Raw genomic sequence first — 18,743 nt, 5'->3', positions numbered from 1 at the left:
GTTTGTTATTTTAAAATAGTGCTGGTATGTACTATTTACTCTGAAACAGAAAGAGATGAAGAGAGGAAGATGATTTTAGCAGACAGTAACTAAAATCCTTTGCTGTTTCCACATAGGACTGTTGAGATGAAGTAACTTCAGTTGGGGGAAACAGTTAGCAGACTTTTCTGCTTAAGGTATGACTAGCCATATTTCTAACAAGACTGTGTAATGCTGGAAGGCTGTCATTTCCCCTCATGGGGACCGGTAAGCCATTTTCTTAGTCTCAAGCAGAATAAAGGGCTTAATATGGGCTATAAAACTGGTAGACACTTTTATGGGCAAGATTGATTGCTTTATTTGGGCATTTTATACATGTTTATGCTGGTATTTCACATTTATAAACTTGGGGAACGTTTTTTAACGTCAGGCACTATGTTAGACACCTTTTCCAGTCAGGAAGGGCCTTCCCAGTTGTTGGCTGAGCCTCATTTTCGCGCCATTACTGCGCAGTTGTTTTTGAGAGCAAGACATGCAGATGCATGTGTGAGGACCTGAAAATAGTTGGAAAAGTTCCTAGAAGGCGTCATTTGGTATCGTATTCCCCTCTGGGTTTGGCAGAGTCGCAGCAAAGGCTGTAGCTGGGACTGTAGAGGGGTTAAAACTGTAACCGGCTCCGGTTTCGTTATTTTAAGGGTTAAAGCTCTGAAATTAGGTGAGCAATACTTTTAATGCTTTAAGACACTGTGGTGAAATTTTGGTAAATTTTGAACAATTCCTTCATATTTTTTCACATATTCAGTAATAAAGTGTGCTCTGTTTAAAATTTTGAAGAGACAGTAACGGTTTTGATTTAAAACGGTTTTTGTGTTTTACTAACAAGGGTAAGCAGGCCAAGAAGCCTGCCGCTGCTAACAAAACAGCATGAAGGAGTAGCCCCCGATCCGGGACCGGATCTAGTGGGGGGCAGACTCTCTCTCTTTGCTCATGCTTGGACAAGAGATGTTCAGGATCCCTGGACGCTAGAAATAGTTTCTCAGGGTTATCTTCTGGAATTCAAGGAACTACCCCCAAGGGGAAGGTTCCACATGTCTCACTTATCCTCAAACCAAATAAAGAGACAGGCATTCTTACATTGTGTAGAAGACCTGTTAAAGATGGGAGTGATACACCCAGTTCCAATGGCGGAACAAGGAATGGGATTTTACTCAAATCTGTTTGTGGTTCCCAAAAAAGAGGGAACTTTCAGACCAATCCTGGATCTAAAGATCCTAAACAAATTTCTCAGAGTACCATCGTTCAAGATGGAAACCATTCGAACGATTCTACCCACAATTCAGGAAGGTCAATTTATGACTACCGTGGATCTAAAGGATGCGTATCTACATATCCCTATCCACAAAGAACATCATCAGTTCCTAAGGTTCGCCTTTCTGGACAAACATTACCAGTTTGTGGCCCTCCCATTCGGGTTAGCCACTGCTCCAAGGATTTTCACAAAGGTACTCGGATCCCTTCTAGCGGTTCTAAGACCAAGGGGCATTGCAGTAGTACCGTACTTGGACGACATTCTAGTACAAGCGTCGTCTCTTTCAAAGGCAAAGGCTCACTCAGACATCGTTCTGGCCTTTCTCAGATCTCACGGATGGAAGGTGAACATAGAAAAAAGTTCCCTGTCTCCGTCGACAAGAGTTCCCTTCTTGGGAACAATAATAGATTCCTTAGAAATGAGGATTTTCTTGACAGATGTCAGAAAGTCAAAACTTCTAAACGCTTGTCAAGTTCTTCATTCTATTCCTCGTCCTTCCGTAGCTCAGTGCATGGAAGTAGTAGGATTGATGGTTGCAGCAATGGACATAGTTCCTTTTGCTCAAATTCATCTAAGACCATTACAACTGTGCATGCTGAAACAGTGGAATGGGGACTATACAGACTTGTCTCCAGTGATTCAAGTAGATCAGAAGACCAGAGACTCACTCCGTTGGTGGCTAACCCAGGATCACCTATCCCAGGGAATGAGCTTCCGCAGTCCAGAGTGGGTCATCGTCATGACCGACGCCAGCCTAGTGGGCTGGGGCGCGGTCTGGGAATCCCTGAAAGCTCAGGGACTGTGGTCTCGGGAAGAGTCTCTTCTCCCGATAAACATTCTGGAACTAAGAGCGATATTCAATGCTCTCAAGGCTTGGCCTCAGCTAGCAAAGGCCAGATTCATAAGATTCCAATCAGACAACATGACGACTGTTGCGTATCTCAATCATCAGGGGGGAACAAGGAGTTCCCTGGCGATGAAAGAAGTGACCAAAATAATACAATGGGCGTAGAATCACTCCTGCCACCTATCTGCGATCCACATTCCAGGTGTGGAAAACTGGGAAGCGGATTATTTGAGTCGTCAAACATTCCATCCGGGGGAGTGGGAACTCCACCCGGAGATCTTTGCCCAGTTGACGCAACTATGGGGCATTCCAGATATGGATCTGATGGCGTCCCGTCAGAACTTCAAGGTTCCTTGCTACGGGTCCAGATCCAGGGATCCCAAGGCGACTCTAGTGGATGCACTAGTAGCGCCTTGGACCTTCAACCTAGCTTATGTTTTTCCACCGTTTCCTCTCATTCCCAGGCTGGTAGCCAGGATCAAACAGGAGAGGGCCTCGGTGAACTTGATAGCTCCTGCGTGGCCACGCAGGACTTGGTATGCAGACCTGGTGAATATGTCATCGGTTCCACCATGGAAGCTACCTTTGAGACAGGACCTTCTTGTTCAGGGTCCATTCGAACATCCAAATCTGGTCTCCCTCCAGCTGACGGCTTGGAGATTGAATGCTTGATTCTATCAAAGCGTGGGTTTTCAGATTCCGTGATAGATACTCTGGTTCAAGCCAGAAAACCGGTAACTAGAAAGATTTACCATAAAATATGGAAAAGATATATCTGCTGGTGTGAATCCAAGGGATTCCCATGGAATAAGATAAAGATTCCTAGGATTCTTTCCTTTCTACAAGAAGGTTTGGATAAAGGATTATCTGCAAGTTCTCTAAAGGGACAGATTTCTGCTTTATCTGTCCTACTACACAAACGACTGGCAGTTGTGCCAGATGTTCAAGCATTTGTTCAGGCTTTGGTTCGGATCAAGCCTGTTTACAGACCTTTGACTCCTCCCTGGAGTTTAAATCTAGTTCTTTCAGTTCTTCAAGGGGTTCCGTTTGAACCTTTACATTCCGTAGATATTAAGTTGTTATCTTGGAAAGTTTTGTTTTTGGTTGCTATTTCTTCTGCTAGAAGAGTTTCTGAGTTATCTGCTCTACAATGTACTCCACCCTATCTGGTGTTCCATTCAGATAAGGTTGTTTTGCATACTAAGCCTGGTTTTCTACCAAAGGTTGTTTGCAACAAAAATATTAATCAGGAGATAGTTGTACCTTCTTTGTGTCCGAATCCAGTTTCAAAGAAGGAACGTTTGCTACACAATTTAGATGTAGTCCGTGCTCTAAAATTCTACTTAGAAGCTACAAAAGACTTCAGACAAACTTCTTCTCTGTTTGTCGTCTATTCTGGTAAAAGGAGAGGTCAAAAAGCAACTTCTACCTCTCTTTCTTTTTGGCTTAAAAGCATCATCCGATTGGCTTATGAGACTGCCGGACGGCAGCCTCCTGAAAGAATCACAGCTCACTCCACTAGGGCTGTAGCTTCCACTTGGGCCTTCAAGAACGAGGCTTCTGTTGATCAGATATGTAAGGCAGCGACTTGGTCTTCACTGCACACTTTTGCCAAATTTTACAAATTTGATACTTTTGCTTCTTCGGAAGCTATTTTTGGGAGAGAGGTTTTGCAAGCCGTGGTGCCTTCCGTTTAGGTGACCTGATTTGCTCCCTCCCTTCATCCGTGTCCTAAAGCTTTGGTATTGGTTCCCACAAGTAAGAATGACGCTGTGGACCGGACACACCAATGTTGGAGAAAACAGAATTTATGCTTACCTGATAAATTACTTTCTCCAACGGTGTGTCCGGTCCACGGCCCGCCCTGGTTTTTTAATCAGGTCCGATGAATTATTTTCTCTAACTACAGTCACCACGACACCCTATGGTTTCTCCTATTTTTTCCTCCTGTCTGTCGGTCGAATGAATGGGGTGGGCGGAGCCTAGGAGGGACTATATGGCCAGCTTTGCTGGGACTCTTTGCCATTTCCTGTTGGGGAAGAGATATTCCCACAAGTAAGGATGACGCCGTGGACCGGACACACCGTAGGAGAAAGTAATTTATTAGGTAAGCATAAATTCTGTTTTTCATCTACCATATAATATCTTCAACAGGGAGCCTGTATTATGTAGGAGGCATACATTTAAAATATTTCCATCATCGTTAACGATCTTATCAAATCAGAACCATACAAAAAGAGAATCAAACTAAATCAGAAATAAAATAAAATAAAATAAAAATAAAAACAGAAAAGCACCAAAACAAAACTGTAACAAATGCACACATCAAAAATATCAATTAACCGTTCAACGTTGTATAGTTTATCTTCATCACATCTAGGAGTTACTTGCTCATCTTAGACCTTTCTTATATTTTTTTGCTCGTCACCTCTCCCCTCTTGTCTCTCTCCTAATATTGCCTACATTTCTCCTCAGCCCCGTACCCTCCTCTCTTACCTCATGAATTGTGCTATTGCTTCCCTCTAGTATCCAATAAAACCAGACCTTCTGAAATTGAGATTCAGTGTCTTGTACTTTTGCAGCTGACTCATACATCGAATATATCAATTGAATTCTAGCCAATACTTCTCACCACGACGGTATTTCTGTTTTCCAGTATTTAGCGATCACTATTCTCGTTGTGGTGCATAATATTCTGATGAATGTATTAATGTGTTTATTCAGTCTGGGAATGCTTTCATGCAACAAAGCTTGAGCAGGGGTGAGATAAATCAGCTTGAGCAGGGGTGAGATAAATCTGCTCGCCTAATACTGTTCCCAATAACAAGGACAGTTGTTGCCATATGTTGCTGACCTTAGGGCACTCCCACCACATGTGAAGATATGATCCCACCACCTTACACCCTCTATAGCAGGGGATCTAACTTTAAAGGGACAGTCAACGCCAGAATTTTTGTTGTTTAAAAAGATAGATAATCCCTTAATTACCAATTCCCCAGTTTTGCATAACCAACACAGTTATAATTATACACGTTTTACCTCTGTAATTACCTTGTATCTAAGCCTCTGCTGACTGCCCCCTTATTTCAGTTCTTTGACAGACTTGCATTTTAGCCAATCAGAGCTGTCTCCATGGTAAATTCACGTGCATGAGCTCAATGTTATCTATATGAAAAGCATGAACTAATGCCCTATAATGGTCAAAATGCATTTAGATTAGAGGCGGCCTTCAAGGTCTAAGAAATTAGCATATGAACCTCCTAAGTTTAACTTTCAACTAAGAATACCAAAGGAAAAAAAAAATTGGCTATAAAAGTTAATTTGGTTAGTTGTTTAAAATTACATGCCCTATTTGAATCATAAGTTTTTTTTTTTTTTTTTGGACTTGACTGTCCCTTTAATACTTAATAAGATCATATACCCTACTGGTTCCTAGGTTAGATATCACTGAGTATGAAGACATTTTATTTAATTTTAGCACAAATCTCTCATAAATATGGATGTACAATCTGAACTGAAGCTCATATAAAAGCCTTCTTCTGTTTTTAGGAGTGGAGGCATTGGTTGGATGGCTTTTGGATCATCCTGACATTCAGATTACTGAATTATCTGATGCTGAGACTGCTTCTGAGGAGTCTGAAGAAGAAGCAGTAGAAGAGGTGGAAGAACTGGAGGCTGCATTCCCAGTGGTTAGTTTGTCATAAACTACTTACATTTTGTTCCATTCAATAAATATTTGGTGAATTTGGCAAATATATTTTTTTGTAATTTAAGTATGCACAGCTAAAAATGATAATATCCAAGTGGTATTTTTTTTTCTCCTGTTAAGTGTAGTCAGTCCACGGGTCATCCATTACTTATGGAATATATCTCTTCCTAACAGGAAACTGCAAGAGAATTACCCAGCAGAGCTGCTATATATCTCCTCCCCTCACATATCATACTCAGTCATTCTCTTGCAGCCTAACTAAAAAGGAAGCTGTGAGAGATCTGTGGTGTTTTTTAACTTAGTTTATTTCTACAATCAAAAGTTTGTTATTTTTAAATGGCACCGGAGTGTGCTGTTTATTCTCAGGCAGCATTAGAAGAAGAATCTGCCTGGGTTTTTTTCTATGGTCTTAGCAGACGTAACTAAGATCCACTGGCTGTTTCTCATCTGAGGAGTGAGGTAACTTCAGAGAAGGGGAATAGCATGCAGGGCTCCCCTGCAACAAATGAGGTATGTGCAGTAATTTATTTTCTGAGGAATGGAATTGACTGAGAAAATACTGCTGATACCATTGTAAAGTAAGTTCAGCCTTAAATGCAGTGATAGCGACTGGTATCAGGCTGATGTGTGTGTGTGTGTGTTCACTGAATGTATTTTTCTAAGGAATGGAATTGACTCTGAAAATACTGTTAATACTGAAATAATGTATGAGCCTTAACTGCAGTAAAAACGACTGGTAGCAGGCTTATTAATAATAATACATAACTTCCAAATGTATGTTTAAAACGTTTACTGGCTTGTTAATCGTTTTTGTGAGGTACTTGGTGATAAAACTTATTAGGGCATGAGTTTTACCACATGGCCATTTTTGTTTTCTGCATAGAAACAGTTTCTGAGCTTCCCCACTGTTGTAATATGAGTGGGAGGGGCCTATTTTAGCGCTTTTTTGCTCAGTAAAAATTCAGTCACAATCTGTCTACTTCATCCTCCATGATCCAGATCGTCTCTAGAGAGCTCAGGGGTCTTCAAAATCCATTTTGAGGGAGGTAATCAGGCACAGCAGTCCTGTGACAGTGTATTTGACTGTGAGAAAAACGTTAATTATATAATTGTTATCCGTTTTTGGGTACTAAGGGGTTAATCATCCATTTGCTGGTGGGTGCAATCCTTTGCTAACTTAATACATTTACTGTGAAAATTTGGTTGCTATAACTATTTTGGTCATTGTTATTTCAACTGTGTCAGTTTTTCTGTGCTTCTTAAAGGCACAGTAACGTTTTTTATATTGCTTGTAAATTAATTTTGAAAAGTATTTCCAAGTTTGCTAGTCTCATTGCTAGTTTGTGTAAACATGTCTGACTCAGATGAATCTCTTTGTTCACTATGTTTAAAGGCCAATGTGGAGCCCAATAGAAATTTGTGTACTAATTGCATTGATGCTACTTTAAATAAAAGTCAATCTTTACATGTAAAGAAATTATCACCAGACGACGAGGGGGAAGTTATGCCGACTAACTCTCCTCACGTGTCAGTACCTTCGCCTCCCGCTCAGGAGGTGCGTGATTTTGTGGCGCCAAGTACATCAGGGAGGCCCTTACAAATCACTTTGCAAGACATGGCTACTGTTATGACAGAAGTATTATCTAAGTTGCCAGAATTAAGAGGCAAGCGCGATAGCTCTGGGTTAAGGATAGAGCGCGCGGATGAGATGAGAGCCATGTTAGATACTGCGTCACAGTTTGCAGAACGTGAGGACGGAGAGCTTCATTCTGTGGGTGACGGATCTGATCCAGGGAGACTGGATTCAGAGATTTCCAATTTTAAATTTAAGCTAGAGAACCTCCGCACATTGCTAGGGGAGGTATTAGCGGCTCTGAATGATTGTAACACGGTTGCAATTCCAGAGAAATTATGTAGGTTGGATAGATACTATGCGGTACCGGTGTGTACTGACGTATTTCCTATACCAAAAAGGCTTACAGAGATTATTAGCAAGGAGTGGGATAGACCGGGTGTGCCTTTTACCCCTCCTCCCATATTTAGGAAAATGTTTCCTATTGACGCCACCACACGAGACTTATGGCAGACGGTCCCTAAGGTGGAGGGAGCAGTTTCTACTTTAGCTAAGCGTACCACTATCCTGGTGGAGGATAGTTGTGCCTTTTCAGATCCAATGGATAAAAAATTAGAGGGTTACCTTAAGAAAATGTTTGTTCAACACGGTTTTATTTTACAGCCCCTCGCATGCATTGCGCCTGTCACTGCTGCGGCAGCATTCTGGTTTGAGTCTCTGGAAGAGGCCATTCGCTCAGCTCCATTGGATGAAATAATCAACAAGCTTAAGACACTTAAGCTAGCTAACGCATTTGTTTCTGATGCCGTTGTGCATTTAACCAATCTTACGGCTAAGAACTCCGGATTCGCCATCCAAGCGCGCAGAGCGCTATGGCTTAAATCCTGGTCAGCTGACGTGACTTCTAAATCTAAATTGCTTAATATTCCTTTCAAAGGGTAGACCTTATTCGGGCCCGGCTTGAAAGAAATTATTGCTGACATTACGGGAGGTAAGGGCCGTGCTCTACCTCAGGACAGGGCCAAATCAAAGGCCAAACAGTCTAATTTTCGTGCCTTTCGTAACTTCAAGGCAGGAGCAGCATCAACTTCCTCCGCTCCAAAACAGGAAGGAGCTGTTGCTCGTTACAGACAGGGCTGGAAAGTTAACCAGTCCTGGAACAGGGGCAAGCAGGCCAAGAAACCTGCTGCTGCCCCCAAAACAGCATGAAGAGAGGGCCCCCTATCCGGAAACGGATCTAGTGGGGGGCAGACTTTCTCTCTTCGCCCAGGCTTGGGCAAGAGATGTCCAGGATCCCTGGGCGTTGGAGATCATATCTCAGGGATATCTCCTGGACTTCAAAACTTCTCCACGGGGGAGATTTCATCTTTCAAGGTTATCAGCAAACCAAATAAAGAAAGAGGCGTTTCTACGCTGTGTACAAGACCTCTTACTAATGGGGGTAATCCACCCAGTTCCGCGGACGGAACAAGGGCAGGGATTCTATTCAAACCTATTTGTGGTTCCCAAGAAAGAGGGAACCTTCAGGCTAATCTTGGACTTAAAAATCCTAAACAAATTTCTAAGAGTTCCATCATTCAAAATGGAAACTATTCGAACCATCCTTCCCATGATCCAAGAGGGTCAGTACATGACCACAGTGGATCTAAAGGATGCCTACCTTCACATACCGATTCACAAGGACCATTACCGGTATCTGAGATTTGCCTTCCTAGACAGGCATTACGCGTTTGTAGCTCTTCCCTTCGGATTAGCTACGGCTCCAAGAATCTTTACAAAAATTCTAGGATCACTTCTGGCGGTACTAAGACCGCGAGGCATAGCTGTGACTCCGTACCTAGACGACATTCTGATACAAGCGTCAAGTTTTCAAACTGCCAAGTCTCATACAGAGATAGTTCTGGCATTTCTGAGGTCGCATGGGTGGAAGGTGAACGTGGAAAAGAGTTCTCTATTACCACTTACAAGAGTTCCCTTTCTAGGGACTCTTATAGATTCTGTAGAGATGAAAATTTACCTGACAGAGGCCAGGTTATTAAAACTTCTAAATGCTTGCCGTGTCCTTCACTCCATTCCACACCCGTCAGTAGCTCAGTGCATGGAAGTAATCGGCTTAATGGTAGCGGCAATGGACATAGTACCATTTGCGCGCCTGCATCTCAGACCGCTGCAATTGTGCATGCTAAGTCAGTGGAACGGGGATTACTCAGATTTGTCCCCCCTACTAAATCTGGATCAAGAGACCAGAGATTCTCTTCTATGGTGGCTTTCTCGGCCACATCTGTCCAAGGGGATGACCTTTCGCAGGCCAGATTGGACGATTGTAACAACAGACGCCAGCCTTCTAGGCTGGGGAGCAGTCTGGAATTCCCTGAAAGCTCAGGGATTATGGACTCAGGAGGAGAAACTCCTCCCAATAAATATTCTGGAGTTAAGAGCAATATTCAATGCTCTCCTAGCTTGGTCTCAGTTAGCAACTCTGAGGTTCATCAGATTTCAGTCGGACAACATCACGACTGTGGCTTACATCAACCATCAAGGGGGAACCAGAAGTTCCCTAGTGATGTTGGAAGTCTCAAAGATAATTCGCTGGGCAGAGTCTCACTCTTGCCACCTCTCAGCGATCTACATCCCAGGCGTGGAGAACTGGGAGGCGGATTTTCTAAGTCGCCAGACTTTTCATCCGGGGGAGTGGGAGCTTCATCCGGAGGTCTTTGCTCAACTGATTCGTCGTTGGGGCAAACCAGATCTGGATCTCATGGCGTCTCGTCAGAACGCCAAGCTTCCTTGTTACGGATCCAGGTCCAGGGACCCGGGAGCGGTGCTGATAGATGCTCTGACAGCCCCTTGGGTCTTCAACGTGGCTTATGTGTTTCCACCATTCCCGATGCTTCCTCGTTTGATTGCCAAGATCAAACAGGAGAGAGCTTCGATGATTCTGATAGCGCCTGCGTGGCCACGCAGGACCTGGTATGCAGACCTAGTGGACATGTCGTCCTGTCCACCGTGGTCTCTGCCTCTGAGACAGGACCTTCTAATTCAGGGTCCTTTCAAACATCCAAATCTAATTTCTCTGAGGCTGACTGCATGGAGATTGAACGCTTGATTCTATCAAAGCGTGGCTTCTCGGAGTCGGTTATTGATACCTTAATACAGGCTAGGAAGCCTGTTACCAGAAAAATTACCATAAGATATGGCGAAAATATTTACATTGGTGCGAATCCAAGAGTTACTCATGGAGTAAGGTTAGGATTCCTAGGATATTGTCCTTTCTACAAGAGGGTTTAGAAAAGGGCTTATCTACTAGTTAGTTAAAGGGACAGATTTCTGCTCTGTCTATTCTTCTACACAAACGTCTGGCTGAAGTTCCAGACGTTCAGGCTTTCTGTCAGGCTTTAACTAGGATTAAGCCTGTGTTTAAGTCTGTTGCTCCGCCGTGGAGCTTAAACTTAGTTCTTAATGTTCTTCAAGGCGTTCCATTTGAACCCCTTCATTCCATTGATATCAAGCTGTTATCTTGGAAAGTTCTGTTTTTGATGGCTATTTCCTCGGCTCGAAGAGTCTCTGAGTTATCTGCCTTACATTGTGATTCTCCTTATCTGATTTTTCATTCAGACAAGGTAGTCCTGCGTACTAAACCTGGGTTCTTACCTAAGGTAGTTACTAACAGGAATATCAATCAAGAGATTGTTGTTCCATCTCTGTGTCCTAACCCTTCTTCAAAGAAGGAACAACTTTTGCATAATCTGGACGTAGTCCGTGCCCTGAAATTCTATTTGCAGGCAACTAAGGATTTTCGTCAAACTTCTTCCCTGTTTGTCATTTACTCTGGACAGAGGAGAGGTCAAAAGGCTTCGGCTACCTCTCTCTCTTTTTGGCTTCGTAGCATAATACGCTTAGCCTATGAGACTGCTGGACAGCAGCCCCCTGAAAGGATTACAGCTCATTCTACTAGAGCTGTGGCTTCCACCTGGGCCTTTAAAAATGAGGCCTCTGTTGAACAGATTTGCAAGGCTGCGACTTGGTCTTCGCTTCACACTTTTTCAAAATTTTACAAATTTGACACTTTTGCTTCGTCGGAGGCTATTTTTGGGAGAAAGGTACTTCAGGCAGTGGTTCCTTCTGTTTAATGTTCCTGCCTTGTCCCTCCCTTCATCCGTGTACTTTAGCTTTGGTATTGGTATTCCATAAGTAATGGATGACCCGTGGACTGACTACACTTAACAGGAGAAAACATAATTTATGCTTACCTGATAAATTCCTTTCTCCTGTAGTGTAGTCAGTCCACGGCCCGCCCTGTTTTTACGGCAGGTCTAAATTTTAATTAAACTCCAGTCACCACTGTACCCTATGGTTCCTCCTTTCTCGTCTGCTTTGGTCGAATGACTGAGTATGATATGTGAGGGGAGGAGCTATATAGCAGCTCTGCTGGGTAATTCTCTTGCAGTTTCCTGTTAGGAAGAGATATATTCCATAAGTAATGGATGACCCGTGGACTGACTACACTACAGGAGAAAGGAATTTATCAGGTAAGCATAAATTATGTTTTTTACCAGGTTTGGATGATCACATCTGTCCTCCAAGCAACAAAAAAAACCAAAGAAACCAGCACTCTTAAGAACCAGATACTGTGTCATTTATTAATAATAAAGCAACATAACACGGAAAACCACATTGTTTTAGGGTTATGGTTGGCTTCCTTTTGTACAGAATGGATCAGATGACCCCAAAAATGTTGGGCTGTATCATTAATAAATGAACATCTGTTCACTTAAGTGTGCTAGCTTTTTTGTTTAGATATTTTAATACTTGTTTATTAAAGGGGCGTACAACATGTGCTTTGGCAGATTTCAAATTAATGTTGCATTTCCTTGTTGAATGTAGTGACAAAATATATATAAGTATTGTTAGAGGGGTTAAAAAGGCATGACAATGCAAATTGCATTGTGGCCCTATTGCCTCATAGTTTGCAGAACAACTATTTATTAAATATTCTGTATGTGTTTTTAATCCCAGAGATCAGCATTGTTTACATTCCAGAGGGGCAGATTTTGGGAGTGTACACGGCTTCTAATTACTGCATAGTCTGTTCACATCCCTCCTTGGTTGCCAGACAGAACCTTGCAAGATTACAAAACAACACATGCCAAAGTAACTTTTCAAACTGTTTTGGGAATTGTCTACAACGGAATGTCGTGCAGTTAAAACTAATTAGGAGGCTTAAAGTTGCCACATTTTAATTTAAATATTTTATTCCTGAATATACTTTAGCTTGATTAAATGCAACCAGCTTTAATTTAAAGGGATACTAAACCCAAATATTTTCATTAATGATTTAGATAGAGCATGCAATTTTAAGCAACTTTCTAATTTACTCCTATTAATTTTTCTTATTATTCTTGCCATTTAGCAGCAAACTTTGCAGTCTGAAAAGGGAACATTTGATTTCCAATGGCAAACTTTTAATAATTTAAGGGGTCTCGGAAGTGCACATATTAAAATAAAGTATTTCCTTTATGTGACTAGACGTTTTGATGTTAGCAATCCTTATGTCACAGCAGAAAATAGTTGTAGAAAAGTTTGAAAAAATATCACTATAATTTACAGTCAAGAGTGATGGTTAAAATGCTAAAAACCTAATATCTTGCTTGTCTGCACATTCACTCACTTACTCACATTCTGTATGTTTGCTTATTACAGTTATTACCGTTTCTCTAAGTAGTATGCTTAGGTCTGTGTATAATGTTTTATTTCTCTCCATTTTAAGATCCCATTTACAAGGTATAGCAAGTCGTACACTCTAAGATATTTAATATATATATATATATATATTTTTTAATTACAGTCAAGTGGTGCAGTTATAACAGAAAGCCAGACCTACAAGAAAAGAGCTGATTTCTTAAGCAATGATGATTATGCAGTGTACATTCGTGAGAACATTCAGGTAACTATACAAAATATACATATATTCTGCAAGCTACATGTATGCAGGCTTTACTTGTTAAAGAACCAGATATAATTTTTATTTTAGAGAGCTTATTGCTGGTACACAATTCTGAATAACTTCCTAATGTTAGTTTTTTCTTTTTAAATTGTACTATATGTCCATGAAATAATCAAATACAAAATGTGTGTCTGTCTTCATTAGTTTTTACTTTCTGCTGTTTACGTCATTCTGTGGATCCTTTGTCTGCCATTGTATTACCGTTAAAGAATACAAATGCAGCAGTTTCCCCTTCATTGACTTTCTTTTTTATTTTCTCTTATAACAAATGCTAGATTGGCATGATGGTGCGTTGCTGCCGGACTTATGAAGAAGTTTGTGAAGGTGATGTTGGTAAAGTTATTAAGCTCGACCGAGATGGGCTACATGACCTTAATGTTCAGTGTGACTGGCAGCAAAAAGGTGGAACATACTGGGTGCGATACATCCACGTTGAATTATTAGGTGAGATTGATACTGTTATTCTACGTGAACAGCAGTAAGATATGCAAGTAGTAATTGTGAGCTGAAAAAACTCATTGATCTATTGATATTGAAATCCTCAGGTTTTCCACCACAGAGTTCTCCTTCACACATCAAGATTGGTGACAAAGTGCGGGTGAAGGCCTCGGTTACCACACCAAAATATAAATGGGGATCCGTAAATCATAGAAGTGTAGGGGTTGTGAAAGGTAATGTGCACTTCAAGATGAATAGCAAAATTATTTATTCTAACCTTGTGTCATCAGGTTTGCAGCATTTGGGAAAATAAATGAATATATCTTTCATAAAGGTGGTGAGAGTCCATGAGCCATTACTTCTGGGAATTCCACTCCTGACCACTTGGAGGAGGCAAATATTCCCAAAACTCCAAGAGCACTTAAAAACCCTCCCACCTTACTGGAAACTAGTCTTAACTTTGCTTCTGCAGGAGGAAGGTGAAGAATGGAGGTGCTTCAGGTGTTCTTCTGTGAGAGGTTTCCTCAGAGCGATTTGAGGTCGATTTTCCCCTCAGAGAGCTACTGTTTAGACAGAGGGTAGTTTATGGAGTAATGGGTAGTGGCATAATTACACCAAGAGTTAGTCTTAGGCCTGCCACAGGTGTCATGGGGACCGGTCCCAAGCCTCCTGTTGGACCATCGTTATACTCCACATGCACAGATCCTCTGCTTTAACGGGTATAGCAATAGATTGGCTATCTACTGGAAGCAGTTTTCTTCTGCAGTTGGGTAAGATGGCAAGTGCAGTAGTGTGAGTGCTTATTAGTTAAGTATGTAGTTTATTTATGTGGGCACTCACTTAGCCTATAGGCAATTAGAAGGTACACTTAGTGTTGTTGTTCATCATAGCCAGGAGACTATTTTGACAGGCATTTTTTATTATATTTTATGTATGATAATTTGGGCTGCAGGAACCTTATTTTTAATAAACCCTATGTTTGTTGTTTGTAGCGCGCATTACTGAGTGTGTTAAAATAGGTTACATGTCTACTACTTGCAGTGTTTTGTGTTTAGTGCACTGTATCATGCATATTATTATTATTAAGTGTGCCTCATGTATAGCGCACATCTGTTTAGCTTGTCGCTTGTGCAATTAGCACTGTCTGTTTACTGTGATGCTTAGACGTGCAAGTATCAGCTTTTTACGGTGCTTCGGTTTTGCACGCTTAGGCTGTTTAATTAGAGCACCTCGGCTGTTGTAGTTCTTGATATAAGCACATCAGTCTTTCCCCTCTGCACTATCGTCCTGTGTCGGGGCAGCCCATATCGCTCTTTTTCCAATGCTTTATGGATGCATAATACTCCTTTATATGCTTTGGCCTTATCTGGTGGAGGGGGTAAGATTTTCAATACTGTCAAGAATAGCTTATTTGGGTGTAAGGTTCTATCATTATGCTTTAACCTGCATACTTTCCTTAACTAGCATTTTTATGCTTAATCCTCGATTATCTTTGTAAATTCCCACAGGCATAGGGCCCTCATTTTCCTCTTGTATTTGTTTGATAAATTTTGTATCATCGTACTTTTATCTTTGTACCCATGGACAGTACTGCGGAATTTGTTGGCACTTTAGTAAATAAAAATAATAATAATACCACATTAATTGTATTTTCTGTGGTTTTCAGTCCAGGCCTGTTTTTTCACGATGGAGCATACTTATTCTGTCCCTACTACTACTTTAAAAGTTAGTTCCTTAGAAGCTAGATCCTCTGAACACTTTCCTACTAATATTAAGTGTGTTTTTTTGCAAGCTTGTTAAAATAACCTTTGCTCAGCTTTGCAATTTTTGTATCGATCATTTCTGTCCTCCTTCTGTTTGTTCTTTTCAATGGAGTTCTTCAGAATTTGCTCTAGGATTTAAGGATTTTGTACACTCTACTGTGTCTGAAATGTTGGTGGCTATGTCTCCTCCAAGTAAGCACAAATGGTTGGTTTCTAATATTCCCATCTATTGCTTATCTGATTTAAATAGATATGTCTGTTAAGTTACATGCTTAATATGCTTTCACTTAGGATGCTGTTATTGACATTAAAATAATGCCAAAAATATGGCATTAGCAGTTCTGACCAGGAGGGCCTTTTGGTTAAAATCATGAGGAGCTGACATGGTTTCTAAGTCTAGGCTTTTGATCCTTCCTTTTTAAGGTAAAAATGTGTTCAGGCCTTGATGTAATTATTTCTACTGTGACTTGAGGAAAAGGAGTGTTTCTCCCTCAGGACAAGAGGTCTAAGGGTAAGATCAGGACTTCTAACCATTTTCATACATTTTGTCAATCTAGGAACCAAAAGTCCTCCTCTTCCTTTCAGAATCAAGGCTCTTCCAGATTTTCAAGTAAGGCAAAATTCTAGTTTGAGCAAGTCAAAACAGTCTAAGAAACCAGTTTCCTCTACAATGTCAGAATAAAGGTGTGGCCCCCAATCCAGATCTGCTGGTAGGGGGTAGATTATGCCTTTTTCAAGAGGCTTTGTTTTAATCTGTTCAAGATCCATGAGTTCTAAATATAGTTTCCAAGGGATACAGAATTAGTTTCAAATTGGGGCCTTCCATGGGAAGGTTTCTTCTTTTTCATGTTCAAAAGAATCCTGTACATACAAAAGCCTTTTCCTTCTTTATATGAGTCCACAGCTTTATTTGTTACTTGTGGGAAATACAGAACCTGGTCACCTGGAGGAGAGTGTCTTGCCATAGTCTTAAATACCTTCCCCCACTTCCCTCATCCCCCATTCATTCTTTGCTTTTCGTCACAGGAGGATGGCAGAGAAGTGTCGGAAGATTCGGAGTAGTCTGTTATGGAGGGTAGTACACTTCGGTATGGGACTGGAGTTTTAAGTAGTCTTGTCAGCCTCTCAGTAAGAGCATTGATAAATGTTAGGGTCTGGAGATGCAGGGAGAGTCTTTCTGCAAACCCATCCAGACTCATATTAACAGCTCCTTAAGCAATCATCGTTGACGAGTTTCGCTGCCTTCTTTTCTTCACTCAAGTCCATGTCAGAGGCGCTGCTACAATTTGTCAAACTTGAAGGACCGTGTCACTGTTTCACAGCATAGATTCTGGTAAGATCGTTTCATTATTTTACACACATGTTAACGATAGAAGACAGGGTCACAGTGGGACTCCTTTATCTTTATGGAATCTAGGGTTAATATCTCCTGAGGGGGATTATTGAGCAGTGGGGTTTCTTAATCATATTTGTTATGGGATTTCGACTGCTTATGTGTAAGAATGTTTGGGCTCTTAGGCTAATACAGAATGTACAGGTTATTTCATTTTGAGAGCTGCACAGTTTCTTTATGTTAAGCTGGTGCGCTTTTTCCTTAGCAGGAGCAGGGCCTGCATGAGCACCATGTGACCGGGAATGGTCACTTTTTTTCACCACTTCTGATTCCTGACCGGATGTCTGCGGAGAGGAGCTTTTTTTTCTGTCTGTCTGGGTCATAGGAGGTGGTAAGTGCCCCAGCCATTTGGGGTATAAGGTGCCAGTTGATTTTCCTTTCTATAATTTTATATAGACAAGTTATGGAGGACTCTGATAATTTAGAGGGGGATCCCTCCGATACAGAATTTGATACCCGGGTAATCCAGCCCGCTCAATTATGTTCCGTATGCCGCAATAGTGTGTTCTCATCAACCAATGTTGAGATGTTAGAGACCACTGAGTCATCGGCCTCAGAGGACTCTTCGTCCAGTGAGGTGTGTTCCCTTGATTCTGTTCCTACATATGCAGTTTTCCCGAGTTCCGATCCCCCTTCACCTGCAAGGGGTTTGTTCCCACCAGAGGTTACTACGCAGTTCCGCATGGCCATCTCTACGGCCATCTCTACGGCCTTAGCGAGATTGCCTATTCCTGTTATGCGCAAGCGAGGGTTTAGTCCGGGCTCTCAGTTGGTGTCCAATCAGTCCTCTGGGGATGCGGTTCCCTTTGAGACTTCAGAGGTAGAACCTCCAGGGTCGGAATCTGCTGACTTGGGTCCTCTGACTGCGGAGGGCTTAGCATTTAGATTTAGATTGGCATGCCTGCGTTTACTTCTGAGAGATGTTTTGGCGACTTTGGAGGTTTCCAGTACTGCTCAGTCAGTTGAATCTCTGTTAAATCTCTGTTAAATTATCTGTTTAAATCAGATAATGATCTTAACTAAGACGAATGGAGGATGGTGATATTCCTCGTAGTCTTGTTTTACTTTTTGTTTTAATCGTTTATTTAGAATCCTAGTTCTATCAAAAGGGGATGCAGGACCTACCTTTCTGGTGATCTAGTGCTCCTCTTGGGAGTTTACGTCTTGCAAGACGGCTTCGTTTGGGCTTCTGAGTGGTGTAGACATTGTTTTTCTGTCTTGGAAGATACTTTTTCTACTGCCTATTGCTTTGGCGCGCAGAGTACTGAGATGGCTGCCTTGCATTGTGAGTTTCCTTACCTAGTTTTTCGTGCGACTAAGGCTGTTCTTCGTACTGGGTTAGGTTTTCTTCCTATGGTCGTTTCAGATTGCAACATCAATCAGGAGATTTTGGTTCCTTCCTTGTGTTCTAATCCTTCTCTTTGAAGGAGCGGTTATTTCATAACTTGGATGTGGTTCGGGTTTCGAAGTTCTATCTTCAGGCTACAAGGGTGTTTCGTCAGATTTTTTTCCTTGTTTGTGTCTATTCTGGGGAGCGTAAGGGGCAGGATTCCTCGTCCACTTTGATTTTCTGGTTGAGGAGCATTACTCCCTTAGCTTCAGAGTTGGTGAGTCACAAGCTTCCTCTGAGGATGAAGGCTCATTCAATTGCTCCATTGTATAGCCAATGGGAGTGAAATGTACGTAGGAGTTGGCTAGGCGCTCTGGCACCCAATGTTTGGTTTGCTA

The 18,743-nt window shown here is 41.7% G+C and overlaps 1 protein-coding gene across 4 annotated transcripts in view; it reads left to right on the top strand.

Moving 5' to 3' along the window:
* HERC2 (HECT and RLD domain containing E3 ubiquitin protein ligase 2) overlaps positions 1 to 18,743 on the top strand; it is a 733,063-nt gene that overhangs the window by 367,688 nt on the left and 346,632 nt on the right. For all 4 annotated transcript variants that reach the window (XM_053707729.1, XM_053707727.1, XM_053707730.1 and 1 more), the window contains exons 47-50: positions 5,685 to 5,824; positions 13,263 to 13,361; positions 13,697 to 13,865; positions 13,967 to 14,092. In XM_053707729.1, the coding sequence (XP_053563704.1) occupies positions 5,685 to 5,824; positions 13,263 to 13,361; positions 13,697 to 13,865; positions 13,967 to 14,092 (534 nt within the window). The remainder of the gene's footprint in view (positions 1 to 5,684; positions 5,825 to 13,262; positions 13,362 to 13,696; positions 13,866 to 13,966; positions 14,093 to 18,743) is intronic.

Source organism: Bombina bombina, chromosome 3 (assembly GCF_027579735.1).
Source record: "Bombina bombina isolate aBomBom1 chromosome 3, aBomBom1.pri, whole genome shotgun sequence".
Lineage (NCBI taxonomy): Eukaryota > Metazoa > Chordata > Amphibia > Anura > Bombinatoridae > Bombina > Bombina bombina.
Note: the sequence above shows the minus strand (reverse complement) of the source record. Positions and strands in the feature narration are given on the sequence as shown.